Source organism: Rhinoderma darwinii, chromosome 1, assembly GCF_050947455.1.
Source record: "Rhinoderma darwinii isolate aRhiDar2 chromosome 1, aRhiDar2.hap1, whole genome shotgun sequence".
Taxonomy (NCBI): domain Eukaryota; kingdom Metazoa; phylum Chordata; class Amphibia; order Anura; family Rhinodermatidae; genus Rhinoderma; species Rhinoderma darwinii.
The window spans coordinates 527,546,034-527,561,651 of record NC_134687.1 but is presented as its reverse complement, the minus strand read 5'-3'; the positions used below and the strand labels follow the sequence as shown (position 1 = coordinate 527,561,651).

At 41.6% G+C, this 15,618-nt stretch overlaps 1 protein-coding gene across 8 annotated transcripts in view; it reads left to right on the top strand.

Moving 5' to 3' along the window:
* PAM (peptidylglycine alpha-amidating monooxygenase) overlaps positions 1–15,618 on the top strand; it is a 223,999-nt gene that overhangs the window by 34,577 nt on the left and 173,804 nt on the right. For all 8 annotated transcript variants that reach the window (XM_075836954.1, XM_075836992.1, XM_075836985.1 and 5 more), the window contains exon 3: positions 3,304–3,424. In XM_075836954.1, coding sequence (XP_075693069.1) covers positions 3,304–3,424 — 121 coding nt within the window. The remainder of the gene's footprint in view (positions 1–3,303; positions 3,425–15,618) is intronic.

The window sequence follows — 15,618 nt, the reverse complement described above, 5'->3', positions numbered from 1 at the left end:
TTGCTCCTCACTTCTTAGCAGTTGCTACAGACCAGGGGTCTCAAACTCGGCAGGGTAAGTGGGCCGCATAAAGAAAAAATGAGAAGTTGACGGGCTGCATTACTTTCAAATTTGATACAACACAAAATTATTGTTAATAAATTACTTATTTGAACTACTATAATAATACTACATTACTATAAAATGAATACTACATTACTATAATAATACCGCTAGGTTTAAAATTTGAGATATTTCTCCACGTGCTTATTTCAACAATCCAGTTTTCCAGTTTAAGTGTCGCTAAATGCAGTCCGGTGGCTCAGTTGGCAGCGTTTGGCAAACACACATGTCAAGATTGGGCAGCCCCTTTTTAGATAGTGCCGCAGTGCCCTCTGTCGATGCTGCCGCAGCGATGTCAGGGGCTTGCGCAGAGCTGGAGTCCCGAAGCAGAGCCGCTTCTAGCACTCTGCCTGGGATTCCAGCTCGGCTCCTGACATCACTGTCCATATATGGACAGAGATGTCAGGGGCAACCCCAGAACTGGAGTCCCGGGCAGAGCGCTAGTAGGCTCTTCCTGGGACTCCAGCTGTGATCCTGACATCACTGGGACTCCTGCTCTGGGGAATTCCACAGAGTCACGGAGCAGAGCCGATACTAGCGCTCTGCTCGGGACTCCGCTCTGGCGAAGACTCTGACACGCTGTCCATATATGGACAGCGATGTCAGGGAATTCCACAGAGTCCCGGAGCAGAGCCGGTAATAGCGCTCTGCACGGGACTCCGGCTCTGGGGAAGCCCCAGACATCGCTGTTCATATGTGGACAGCGATGTCAGGGAATTCCAGAGTCTAGCGGCTCTGTGTCCCGCGGGCCGCAGATGAAAGCCCCAGGGGCCGCGTGCTTGAGACCCCTGCTATAGACGGCTTAGCAACTGACACAAATAGAATAGTTATTTTATCATCATTCCCTTTTATTAAAAAAATGACACTTTTTAGTATATTGCAAAGTAGCAACTCCCATAAATGTAAATGACACGTCACAAATCTCTGTGAGGCTTATCCTATGCCACAATCAATTGTTTGTATACAGCATTGCAAATAATGTGGACTTTTCCGTACGGCCGCGAAAAAGAAGTGTAGGTCACTTCTTGGGACGTTTTTGGAGCCGTTTTTCATTCTCTATAGAAAACCGCTCCAAAAACGGGCGTAAAAAACTCTGCAAAAATCGCGAGTGGCTTAAAAAACTTCTGAAAATCAGGAGCTGTTTTCCCTTGAAAACAACTCCGTATTTTCAGACTTTTCTAGTCTAGCGTGTGAACATACCCTAATACTGCTGTATTGCAATGTATTATGCCTAATAGGCTAACGGACGTGGCAGGCCAGGAAGTGAATGCATTAGGCAGTCTGTGATCGCCTCATAAAATAGGCGTGCTGTTTAGGGGGTTAGAAGGCGGGAACGGGGATATCTTTGATAAAACTACATGTACAGTGTGGAACAGGTTAAAGGATCACTGTAATTTTGCTTCACTCCTGATATGTCTAGGCAGTTGTGATTTGGTAAGGGTGTGTGTGTTGAGATTCCTAAGGCTGGGTTCACACGACCTATTTTCAGACGTAAACGAGGCGTATTATGCCTCGTTTTACGTCTGAAAATACGGCTACAATACTTCGGCAAACATCTGTCCATTCATTTGAATGGGTTTGCCGACGTACTGTGCCGACGACCTGTCATTTACGCGTCGTCGTTTGACAGCTGTCAAACGACGACGCGTAAATTGACTGCCTCGGCAAAGAAGTGCAGGACACTTCTTTGCAACGTAATTTGAGCCGTTCTTCATTGAAGTCAATGAAGAGCAGCTCAAGATTACGGGCGTCAAAGACGCCTCGCATAATGCGAGGAGAAGCTTTTACGTCTGAAACGACGCAGCTGTTTTGTCCTGAAAACAGTCTGTCTTTTCAGACGTAAAAGCCACTTTTCATGTGCACATACCCTAACACTCTCTAGAGGCTGCCGTGCCCTTTCTGACGCTGTAGGCTTTCCACAGCTCTTCTCAAGTAGCTGAGTACAAACCATCCACTGAGTATTTTCTATACTCCGCTCCCCGATGCAGCCCCTTGGTTCAAGCGATCAGTGGAGGTCTTATTGCCCAGACTCCCAGCAATCTTAACTTCTTTTGATGACATGGCAGAAGTTGAACAAAATGACTTATACAACGATGTCATATACATCGAAGACTAAAAAGAATGGGGGAACCCATTGTATTACTATTTAGGATAACTTTATTCTATTGAAAATGTGAAAAAGGTTTTTGCTGTTTTAGGGGGAGTTTACACCAGGGGAAAAACCGTCTCGCGGGACAAAGAAGGGATATGCCCTATCTTCGGGCGTTTTCACCTCTGACCTCCCATTGACATCAATAGGAGGCAGAGAAAACCTATTTTGATATTGTGCGGCGTTTTATGCCCGCGGCGCACAATGGCCACAGGTGAAAAACGCAGCGAAAATCTGCGTGCAGGCAGAGGAGAATCTGACGCAAAATTCCAAATGGAAATTTGAGGCAGATTTTCCTCCAGCAAAAACTCAGTGTGAACCCAACCTTTGGCCCTGTTCACATGGAGTATTTTGACAAGTTTTTTTGCCACGGAAACCGCTCCGCAAAACTCGTCAAACTAGCCAAAAATGGCTCCCATTGATTTCAATGGGAGGCGGAGGCGGTTTTCTCCCGCAAGCGGTAAAACCACCTCGTGGGTGAAAGAAGGGACATGCCCTATCTTCGCACGGTTACGCCTCTGACCTCCCATTGGCATCAATGGGAGGCAGAGAAGGCGTATTTCGCTGAGTTATTTGCCCGTAGCACTGAAAGGGCAAGAGCGAAAAACGCAGCGAAAATCGTGGCAAACGGCGTGCAGGAAGGTCAAAATCTGCCTCAAAATACCAAAGTGAATTTTGAGGCAGAATTTTCCTGCTGCAAAAAACTGTGTGAACACACCCTTATATATGTGTTGCCTACTAAAACATAATTCCTGCAAATGGCCTGAGTGAGATAGTAGATCGTATTAACAAAAATTCTTACGCATGCAATTAATTACAATCCGGTTGGCTTGTTGGTTCATCTGCGGACTTCATGCACCAACCTCGTGATTGTTGTCTGTCATTTTTGTCACGTGCTTATATAATTACAATCCGTAACAACAATGGCATTGGCCATATTAACTTATGCTTTATATATTCAGGATACTCAGGCTACTTTGCTATTTACAAATATATATATATATATATTGATTTCCAATTTTCTTATTTTATGGTTTGTTTTTTTTCAAAAGGTTTCAGGAATCACCCAGTACCCTTTCAAATGGATGCTCTGGACCAACAAGGCCTGTTAGTTCACCAGACTCGCCAGACTTCACTCTGGATATCCGAATGCCAGGGGTAACGCCAACAGAGGTGAGTAGACCGTGCTATATGTATGTGTGCAGTAGTAATCTGAGAAAAAAAAAATGGTTGTAAAGCTTTAAATCCCTTGTGACCTAACCTAAAGATGTCACGGTGTTCAACAACAGCTGGCAAGTTGCATTGTATGGACCCTTGGGCAATGTGGTACTTGTTTGCATTCATGTCTTTTTGGAAGCTCCCTTCTCTTTGATCTTTCAGCTTTTATAGTAAAATATATTATGTATAAACCTATTGTACCAAACCCTTTCTTTAGAGGAAAGCTTGCCATGGGCAGTATGAAAGGCGCTTTAAATAAATTAATGTGCTAGAATATTTTTCATACATTACCACAGTGGGGTCCAAATAGTAGATTGTGACTGTAGACCTCCGTGGCGGTAGGTAGATCTGACCTTCGACCAATAGACTATTCTCTTGGAGGGTTCAACGCAGAACCTGGAAAAGCGTGATCCCGTTTGTCGGTCACCATCCGTTCCTAATAAAATTCTTAATGGTGAATCATATAGGGACTTATGCCTTGACCAGGGCTATTAGCTGGTGTTGGATCTAGCAGTCTCCTTGATAGCTGAGATGCAATCTCCCAGAGCAGGACAGAATGGAGGAGCAGCACAGTTATGGCTGAAAATAAGTGGTGTAATAAATAACGGACTGTGGCTATTATCACTGTAAGACTAGGATCACACATCTTTTTGGTCCGCCAAAACCTGCCACAAAAACTGCATCAAAGATGTGTGTGATCCTGGCCTTGTGAGGGCATTGTGGCATCTGAAAAAGCAGCAGGCAGAATTTTTATTTTTCCAGTGTCCTCTGCACACTGGTGACTGATCTAACTCCGATTGAGCAAAAAGTAGTAGATCCCATGCTGAAAAAGTTTAGCCACTCCTGCCTTACACATCATTTGGTTGACAACAATAGAAGATGTAGGCAACCCAGAACTAGTGTCATTCTCATTGGTCTGGGATGACCATACTTTACTGATGGTTCATCGTGGTAAACCCATACGAACCACATTACTCCATAGTAATGGACTGTAACTTGAATCTTCTGGGGTAGTAATAACAATTCTACGCCGCCAGGGAATGGCTGCAAATTATATTCGTACACCAAAGAGAAGCCTGTCCGATGCTCGTACAAAGTCTGTGATATCCTATAAAGAACATACTTTCACAGTATTCATACATTTTGTAAGGACTTTTGTAGTACATACATATGAGTTGTTTTTTTAACCCTTGTGTTCTATGAGAGGTACAGTTCTTAAAGTATTATTTAATAAGCATTTTTACACCTATAAAGGGCTGCAGAGGCTGACGAAGAAGAGGTCTGTTATTGTCATGCTGCAGTAGGTGATGACTCATTGTTGCAGATGGAAGTTTTTTTTTCTTTTCTTTTTCTTCTATTGAGGGAATAAAAGGGATCCCATTAGTGAGGGAAGAGGGATAGGAAACTAGAGGCTCATTTGTTTCCCTGTAGACCTTCAACCACCGCACAATAAAATGTATGCAGAACATTAGGAGTCTGCACGCAGAAGCTTCTTTAATTGGCCCCACACGCTTTTCATGGTACAGCAGGCAAGCAATGTCTTGTGCAATGATTAAGTGGCATAGTAATTCTTCCAGATAACTTAAATACAGCCTGATTGAAACTTATTTTTCATGTTGACGGGGAATGTTTGAACACCACTTGCTGTGCATCTGTGGATTTCATGCTGCGCTCTGCTTTTTCTTATTTTGGTTGGTGTATTTATAGGGTTTCTTTATTATATCACTCATTCAGTTTTTTAATAACTTGAAAGGGGCGTGTAGCAAAAATCCAAATGCCCCTTCCGATTTTCCTGGTACTGGTTCATGCCACCATTCTTCCTAAACCTTCAGGTGAGACTGGGACCATTTCACCCCCTTACCTTTCCCGCTTACCCTTATTAGAAATGGTGTTGATTTTAATAAAATATTACGCTCATGTGATAGGACCACAATGACGCTCAGGACCATTGGGAGATTATCTCTCTTGCATGTTGTTTTTGACCATGTACTATCACAAACAAGAAAGACAATTGTGTTCTTGGTTTGTACAAGGTACTAAGAGTCTGCGAGAGTCCGCTCTAATGTGGCACAAGTATGACTTGGTGGATTTACGATCCCCTGCTTGTGTCACCCAAATGTTGAGTTTGATAACAAAAATAAAAATAAAGAAATCTACTTTCACTCTATTACTCTTTCTGCCTTGATCTTATTTAAAGTAATTTTCCAGCCAAAATGGAGAATTCCATCTTGGCTGGAGATTTCGCTACCCAATTATTCCCTACTGGATGTTCCCCATTCCGGAGATCAAGTGGGGAGTATTCCACTATAAGAATAGAGAATGGTCCAGCACACAATGTAGTTAAAAATTCAATTCTGCTTTATTGGTAACAAATTTAAAACCAAATAAACTAAAATCCAGGGTGAAGAAGGTTTACGCGTTTCGAACCTGTTGGTTCTTACTCATAGCTACACTTCTAATGTGGAAGGTCCGATTTATAACTGAGGTGTCATGAGAGCTCATGACCATGAAGGAAAGTTAACCAGTTCCAGGTCGTCAGGTTAATATTGTAATAAATCATTATTTAGGTATACCTACAACAATATAAGTTGGATAATAGCTATTGTGTATACAACCATATTTAATATGAATACTAAGTTGTCTACTGATATGGAAAGAAACTGTTATTTTAGTTCCGTAGTGAGTTATCAGGTGAAAGAAACTCCAGCATGGGTCAAGGTTGATGGGACTCATTTATGTCTGTATACTGTTGAACTGCATCACCATTAGGATGTGTTTACGATATTGTGAATTGTACAATAGCTATTGTGATATACAACCGCATATAGTATGAGTGCTGAGTTAAAAAAGAGAAAGAACTGAGTTGATTTTAATTCCGTACGGTGAAGAAAACTCAGGCATGGATCGAAGAAAGGGAAGATAATGGAGATTAATCCGAAATTGTATTGGAGATACAAATATTTGGGGTAACAGGATTGCAATGGTTATTATTAAGGCCTAATTACAGGCCCATAGGATTCTATTGGCCACGGGTACCTCCCCGTATGCTTACGGGAAGGTGCCCGTGCCGTTGAAAAATATAGAACATGTCCTATTTCAGGCCGTAATAATGGCACGGGCAAGCCGTTAGAAGTCTATGGGGCTCCCACAATTACAGGTGGCTACGTGTGTGCACCCGTAATTACGGGAGCGTTGCTAGGCGACGTCAGGGCATAGTCACTGTCCAGGGTGCTGAAAGAGTTAAAGGATCGGCAATAACTTTTTCAGCACCCTGGACGATGACTACCGATCACAATATAGATCAACCAGCGGTCACATGGACTGCCGTGTCATCCAGGGAGGTCGGGCTGAATGTCGAAAAAGAGGGACTTGTCACCAAGACAATGGCCGGGTAAGTATTAATTTATTTTACTGTGGAAAGGTTTGCCCCTTCTCTCTATCCTGCACTGATAGAGAGAAGGGGCTGCCGATTAGTGCAGTGCAATTTTGCAGCGAAAACGTGCCCGTAAATACGGGTAGAATACTGGTGACACCGGACCCGTATTTACAGGCACGGGTCCGTAAATACTGGTGCCATACGGGTCGAATATGTGTGACCAAGGACCCGTATTTACGGGTGGAAAAAAATATACGTTCGTGTGCATGAGGCCTAAGGGTATGTTCACACGCACTATTTACGGATGTAATTCAGGCGTTTTACGGCTGGAATTACGGCCCAAAATACTGCTTGAAAGTGTCGGCAAACATCTGCCCATTCATTTGAATGGGTTTTACAATGTACTGTGCAGACGTTCATTTTTTTACGCACCGCTGTCAAAAGACTGCACGTAAACAAGATGCCCACGTCAAAAAAGTAATGGACGCTGCGAAAAACGCCTGCACATGCCATTACGTCTGAAATTCAGGAGCTGTTTTCTCCTGAGAACAGCTCCGTAATTTCAGCCGTAACGGACGTGCACGTGTGAACATACCCTTAGGGTTTAGACTATAGGACTGATCTCATGTACATTTACTAACTGTTCATATGCATTTTTCTGATTGACCATATATTTCATATCTTTGTACATTTAACATAATGATCACGATAACGATTGTTATCCTGCTGTGTGCGGTGTGGAGGAGTTGCGCCCATGTGTCTGTCGTTGTTTTGATTGGAAACTTATTTTAACCTCGACGTGTGACCCCAGCCTAAGGCCTTATTCACACGGACCTGACCATATTGCGCGCGCAAAAAACGCTTGCGCAAAAGTTCCGTGTGGCATCGGCATATGGTGCGCGGCTGGTTTTCTGTTTACAAACCGAAAAGCACGTGGTACTTTTCTGTTTTCATTCATGGTTTTTACTACTGTAGCACGCATCACGCGCGGCACCCGGAAGTGCTTCCGTGTGCCGAGCGCGATTTGCACTCACCCATTGACTTCAATGGGTGCGTGCAGCGCGAAACGGGCAAATATAGGACATGTCATGAGTTTCACGCAGCGCACATACGCTGCGTGAAATTCACTGACAGTCTGAACGGCCCCGTTCATTAACATAGGTCCGTGCCACGCGCGTGAAAATCACGTGCGTATTATACGTTCGTGTGAATAAGGCCTAAGGGTGAGTACACATGGAGTGGCAGCCGCACGCGGCCGAAACAACACCCACGTGCAGTGACAAATGGCTGCACAATTTTGCAGGTAAAACTGTGGTCGTGGTTTTAGCTGCATGTGACCTCCGTTCGAGTGATTTCACCCCTACTAGTTATGCCTGTCATATATAGTACCGATTTTTTTTGTACGTTTTGTACGTACTTTTTTTTTAAACAAAGTCCAAAAAAAGTGTAATATATGGTACATTTTTCTCTGCATAAACCATAGAACACCATACCATGATTGACTGATCTAAGCATGCATATGCCTTGGGAGTAGGGAAACCTAGTTGTCCGCTCCGGGACTGTTTGGGTGGTGGATATTTTGTGTGTAAGGACAGCTTAAAGAGATTGTCCGGTTTTAGCAAATTAATGTTGTTGTTTTTTTTTGTTATGTTTTTTGGGTATAATTAAAAGGTAGCCAATTTTCGAATATATTTTCTGTATTAATTGCTCACTGTTTTTAAGATCTCTGCTGTTATTCAGTAGGAAAATTTTATTGTTTCACTTTTAATTATACAAAACATAACATTCATTTGCTGAAACCGGACAACCCCTTTAAGAAGAAGGCTTTGCAAAAATTTGTGAGAGTCGCTTGGTCATAACCACTGCTATGCAAGAGTAAGGCTCTGTTCACGTCACTTTTTGGCACCATGTTTAGTGTTTATGCCAGGAAAGCTTCTGACGTATGCGCTAAACAAGTCTAATAGGTCTCCAATAGCCAGACGAAGGCCAAAAGAGTGTCCTTTTTGCCTCCGTCAGGCTGGTATACATTGGTATATATTTTCTGTGAGGTATGAAATAGCGTAGTAGACTCTGCTATTCCATCCAATGGGATCCTGCAAAGAAACGTATAGGTAGTATGTTATTTTCGCATGGGAGCCTATGAGTGACATATGCCAATGTATTGCATATATCATCAGCATCCGTTAAACGTATACGTCGTGAGCTTTTCTATAGCTTTTTATGATGGATTCATTGAGCGGATTTCATAATAGCCTATCGATGATGGATGCCTGTGATGTATGCCTAATAGTGACATCCATCACCTTTAGGCTATAATGGTATTGTTTAATGGATACATCCTGAAAAGGTCATGAGAGTTCATGACGTCTCTATCTATTAAATGTATCCCACTTTAGTCTATGGGTGATGGATTCCGCTGTTAGGTATCCATTACAGCCTAAGTTTAACGTATATGTTGGGAGCTTTAGGCTAAACGTAATGAAAAAACATGATGTAAACATAGCCCTACATCAATGATCCTGTCACATTGAAAGGATATCTCAATATTTAAACATGGTGTGAAAATGCTTTGCTGCTACTAGACCTGGACATCTTGTAATTCTTAACGGAACCACAAGTGTTCTGGGTTTATTCCGGTTCTGTTCTACATTATCCATAACATATATATATTTTTTTCTTTAAAGAGTTACTGCAATTTCACAAAACGTTTCATATGTGAAGTCCGAATGCTAAGACCCGTCACAATCGCTGAAACAAAGGGGTACCTTCGGCTGTGATCGGCTCTCCTCGTCAGCCTACAGGTGGGCTCACATAGAATGTCTTCAGGCTGACGAGGAGTGCCGATCACAGGCGAAGGTGCAGAGCGATGTGCACCTTCATTTCAACATTGGTGGGAGTATCGGCATCCGGAGCTCCACCGATCAAAACTTATCATATGTCTTTTTGACAGATAATCTTTAAATATAAGAAAGCATTAGTTGTGACAAATCTCCAATAATTCTATTCTAATAATGTCTGCCAGGGGCAAATACTATTTCATATCACTATTTCATTACATCATTATTCAGAAACTGTAGATTTGTTTTGTTTGTATTGCTTTGTTAATGTTTCCATTTCCTATCTATTTATACAATTCTTCAGACATAACTAAGACATTTTAGGAGCTGTTACTAGACATGAGTGTTTCAGTAACAGGTCCTTATCATATTGGCTCCTGGTGAGAGGCTATGAATGGGAATTGGCACCCAGCTTGTGAGATATGCGTCTCTCATGACTGTCAGAATGACACGTCTGGATTACGTTAAAGACAGCAGATAAACTTTTGTGCTAGAGCAATCTCCAATTCACATAGGAACCCTCATTCAAGGACTGTTTTACAAGGAAAATTGATGTGTATGTATGTGTGAATATATATGTGTGTGGTGTGTGTGTGTGTATAATACACACACACACACACGCACGCTAACTTTTTTGGATGTTTTCCATTGAAAGTTCTCAAGGGCCACTAAAAAGGTAATTGTCACCTGATGTGGTTGACTATTAAAGTTTATAGTATTTTTCTGCCGCTTCTATATCTACTATGACATTCTGGGACTAGTAAAGTTGAATAGAATTATTAAAGAGCCAGGTAACGGTACCTGTGCGGTCAAATTATATAAGTAGGGGTAAGGGAGCTACGCATCAGAGGTGCACCAATTTACCAATGTAAGCTGTGTTAAGTGATTTGATCTCCAAAGCTGTTGTCGGTGGCCTGAGATGCACAGTGCTGTGAAAAAGCTTTTGTCCCCTTCCCAATTTCTTTTATTTCCATAATCAGTCATGCTTGAATGTTTCAGATAATCAAACCACATTTAACCCCTTCCCACTTTGGCCACTTTAGACCTTCCTGACAGAGCCTCATTTTTCAAATCTGACATGTGTCACTTTATGTGGTAATAACTTCGGAATGTTTTTACCTATCCAAGCTATTCTAAGTCTGTTTTCTCGCGACACATTGGGATTTGTAACTGGCAAAATTTGCTTGATACATTCAGTACTTGGTTTTGAAAAACACAAAAATTGCAAAAAAATTTTTCATCATTTAAATGTATCTGCTTGTAACACTGGCAGTTCTACCACACAAAATTGTTGCAAATTAACATCCCCCATATGTCTACTTTAGATTGGCATAGTGTTTTTGAACATCCTTTTATTTTTCTTGGTTGTTACAAGGCTTAGAACTTTAGCAGCAATTTCTCACATTTTCAAGAAAATTTCAAAAGGCTATTTTTACAGGGGCCAGTTGAGTTGTGAAGTGGCTTTGAGGGCCTTATAGATTAGAAACCCCCAATAAGTCACACCATTTAAAAAAACTTCACCCCTCAAGGTATTCAAAACAACATTTAGAGTTTCTTAACCCTTTAGACGTTTCACAGGAATTAAAGCAAAGTAGAGGTGAAATGTACAAATTTTTTTTGTAACACAAAGTTTTACTAGAGAAATTCAACATAATATTTATTGCCCAGATTCTGCAGTTTTAGGAAATATCCCACATGTGACCCTAGTGTGCTAATGGACTGAAGCACAGGCCTCAGAAGCAAAGGAGCACCTAGTGGATTTTGGGGTCTCCTTTTTATTAGAAAATATTTTAGGCACCAAGTCAAGTTTGAAGGGCTCTTGCGGTACCAAAACAGTGGAAATCCCCCAAAAGTGACCCAATTTGGGAAACTACACACCTCAAGGAAATTATCTAGGGGTATAGTGAGCATTTTGACCCCGCAGGTTTTTTGCAGAAATTATTGGAAATAGGCCGTGAAAATGAAAATCTACATTCTTTCAAAGAAAATGTAGGTTTAGCTAATTTTTTCTCATTTCCACAAGGACTAAAGGAGAAAAAACACTGCAACATTTGTAAAGCAATTTCTCCCGAGTAAAGCAACACCCCACATGTGGTCATAAACGACTGTTTGGACACACGGCAGGGCTTAAAAGTGAAAGAGCGCCATTTGGCTTTTGGAGCTCAAATTTAGCAAGAATGGTTTGCGAAGGCCATGTCACATTTGCAAAGCCCCTGAAAGACCAAAACAGTGGAAACTCCCCAAAAGTGACTTTATTCACGAATCTACACCCCTTGAAGAAATCATCTACGGGTGTAGTGAGCATTTTGACCCCACGGGTGTTTCATAGATTTTGTAAGAATTGGGCAGTGAAAATAAAAAATAAACTTTTTCTTCAATAAGATGTAGCTTTAGCTCAAAGTTTTTCATTTTCTCAAATAATTGAAAAAAAGAACCCCAACATTTTGTAAAACAATTTCTCCCGAGTATGGCAATACCCCATATGTGGTCATAAACTGCTGTTTGGGCACACAGTAGGGCTCAGAAGGGAAGGAGCGCCATTTCGCTTTTGGAGTGCAGATTTTGCTGGATTGGTTTCTGGTCGCTATGTAACATTTGCAAAGCCGCTGTGGGACCAAAACCGTAGAAACCCCCCCCCCCCCAGAAGTGACCCCATTTTGGAAACTACACTCCTCAAGGTATTCACCTGGGGGTATAGTGAGCATGTTAACCCCACAGGTGTTTTGCAGAAATTAGTGTGCACTCGATTATTGCAGAGTGAAAATGTGATTTTTTTTTTTTTGCATAGATATGCCAATATGTGGTGCCCAGCTTGCGCCACCATAACAAGACAGCTCTCATTATTATGCTTTGTTCCCGGTTTTGGAATCACCCTACATGTGTCCCTAATCTTTTGTCTGGACTATCGACAGGGCTCAGGAGTAAAAGAGTACCATGCGAAGTTGAGGCCTAATTTGGGAACTTACGCAGTATTGGTTCACAATTGCAGAGGCTCTGATGTGAAATAATAAAAGAAGCCCCAGAGAGGTGACCCCATTTTGGAAGCTGCACGCATCAAGGCATTTATTAAGGGGTGTAGTGAGCTTTTCCATAAATGATTACGCTGCGGATGGTGTCAAGTAAAAATGTAAAATTTTTCCCTGGATATGCCATTTCAGTGGCAAATATCTTGTGCCACTGGAGACAAACACCCCAAATTTTTTTAAGTGTTCTCCCGGGTATGGCAATGCCATATATGTGGAAGTAAGTACTGTTTGGGCACACTGTAAGGTTCAGAAGGGAGGGGGGAGCACCATTTGGCTTTTGGAACGTGGATTGCTTGGTTGTAGTTTTGTTTGAGTTTTACTGGTATTTCAGTTTATAATGTGGGGCATATGTAAGTTGAGTACATCAGGGGCATAGTCAGGTGGTATAATAATGGGGTAAAAAAAACAATAAAATTATCCATAGATGTGTGTTACGCTGTGAAGCAATCCATTATGCACAGGCCGGTGTCACACTGATAAATGGTGTCCTTACTTATCTCCCTTTTGGTCCACACTCCGCATCTTTGAAGTTTGGGGAATTTTGCTGGGAAGTGTTGTCCTGGTAGGGTGCGGGCACCCTGGCTTCCAGCAGATGTTTGGGCCCTCCTCTTCCTGGTTCCCTAATTTTAGGGCCTTCATAAATTGCCTCTTGAAACAGAAGAAATGTTCTCCTCGGATCTGCACAAATGCATATTTTTTTTTAATTTCCTGGCTTATTGGAGCCTTAAAGGGAATGTGTTGCTAGCAAAAAAATGTATTTTTTTTTTCGTTAAACAATTAGTGTGTAGGTGATTAAACATTGTTCTAATTTTTTATTTTTTTTCACGAGTCAGGAAATATTATAAATTAGATTCTAATTTATAATATTTCCCAGCACTGGTCACTAGATGGAGCAATTCCCAAAATTGCAGCATTGCATGTGGTAAAGCAACCACATTGCTTTATGCTGCAAAATTTGAGAAAACTCACTCACTCTAGTGAACTCACAGAATCCCCCCTCCTTTATCCTGGCTAGTGCCGGGAGAAACGAGGGGATTGAACGGTCAAACCTCCTACACTGTGTCGCCATTTTTTGAGCTAACACACAGTGTAGAAGGTTTACATACACTAGTAAACACACACTGAAACACGAACATACATAGAAATCACTTACCTGCTCCTGCCGCCGCCGCTCCCTCCGGTCCATCCGCTCCGTCTGCTGCCGCTGCTCCAAGTGCATAAGTCCGGAAGCCGCGACCGGAAGTAGTAATCTTACTGTCCGGCCGCGACTTCCGGTCTACAGGAAAATGGCGCCGGACGGCGCTCAGTTCAACTTGGACTGTGTGGGAGCGGCGCATGCGCCGTTCCCACACAGACGGCGTACACCATAGTGGATGGAACGGGCCCTGTTCGCATTCACTATGGGACTGTAGCTGTCGTATTCCATGTCTGGATGTGTCGTTAATCGACACATACAGAAATGGAAAAAAAAATGGCAGCCCCCATAGGGAAGAAAAAGTTAAAAAATAAAAAAAAGTAACACACAAACACACAAATAAATCCAAAAGTTTTTAATAAAACATTAACATCAAACTGATATAAAAAAAAAATTTTTGGTGACACTGGTCCTTTTAACTTTTATTTTTTCATAGATGTAGTGGTATGAGGTCTGTTTTTTTGTTTCGGGGACAAGCTGTAGTTATTATTGGTACCATTTTGGGGCACATGCAACTTTTTGATCACTTTTTTTTTTTTTTTCGGGAGACAAGGTGACCAAAGAACAGCCATTCTGGCATAGTTTTTAGGTTTTTTTTATATAGTGTTCACCACGCATCATAAATTACATGTTAACTTTTTTCTGTGGGTTAGTCTGATTCCGGCGATACCAAATTTATAGCACTTTTTTATGTTTTACAACTTTTTGCACAGTAAAATTTACTTTTGGAAAAATAATGTATTTTTTTCTGTCGCCATGTTTTAAAAGCCATAACTTTACTTTTTTTTTTGTCGAGGGAGCTGCATGAGGGCTTGTTTTTTGCAAGCAGAGCTATAGTTTTTATATGTACCATTTTTGGATACATGTTACTTTTGGATCACTTTTTATTTCAATTTTTGGAAGACAGTGTCCAAAGAAACGGCAATTCTGGCAGTATTCTTTAGTTTTTTTTTTATTTATGGCGTTCACTGATGTTCATTTTTATAGTTCAGGTCGTTACGGTTACAGCAAAACCAAATATGTATGGTTTTATAATTTTTTTTTTTCAATAAACTTATTTTTTACAACTTTTATTTTTACTCCCACCAGCGAACCTGAAGGTCCAACTGTTTGTTTGATGTTCTATGTATTAGAACGATGAGCTGTTCACTGACAGCAAGACGATCGGGCTCCACCACCGATCTGGGCCTAATCGGCTTTCGCAATGGCAGACAGGAGGCCATTGTTAGGCCTCCTGTGTCCATAGTAGCAGTCGGCAGCCTTGCCATCGCATAGCACGGCTGGCGATTTGCTACAAACCACTAAGATGCAGCGATCACTGCATCTAAGGGGTTATTGGCAGGGATCGGAGCTAGCAACTTGGATTGACGGCTCTCCACTCTTCCTCCAGACTCTGTGACCTTGATTTCCAAATGAAATACAAAATTTACTTTCATCTGAAAACAGGACTTTGGACACTGAGCAACAGACCAGTCCTTTTTAAAGGCTTCGGAAACCTTTGCAGGTGTTTTGCGTTGGTTAGCTGATTAGAGTGTGACACCATGACTCTACAATCTTCAACTTTTACCCAATATTCAAATTTTCTGAGACTAAATTTTGAGTTTTCATTAACTATTAGCCATAATCATCAACATTAAAAGAAAAAATGGCTGGAGATAGATCACTCCGTGTGTAATGAATCTATAGAATATATGAGTTTCACTTTTTGAATTGAA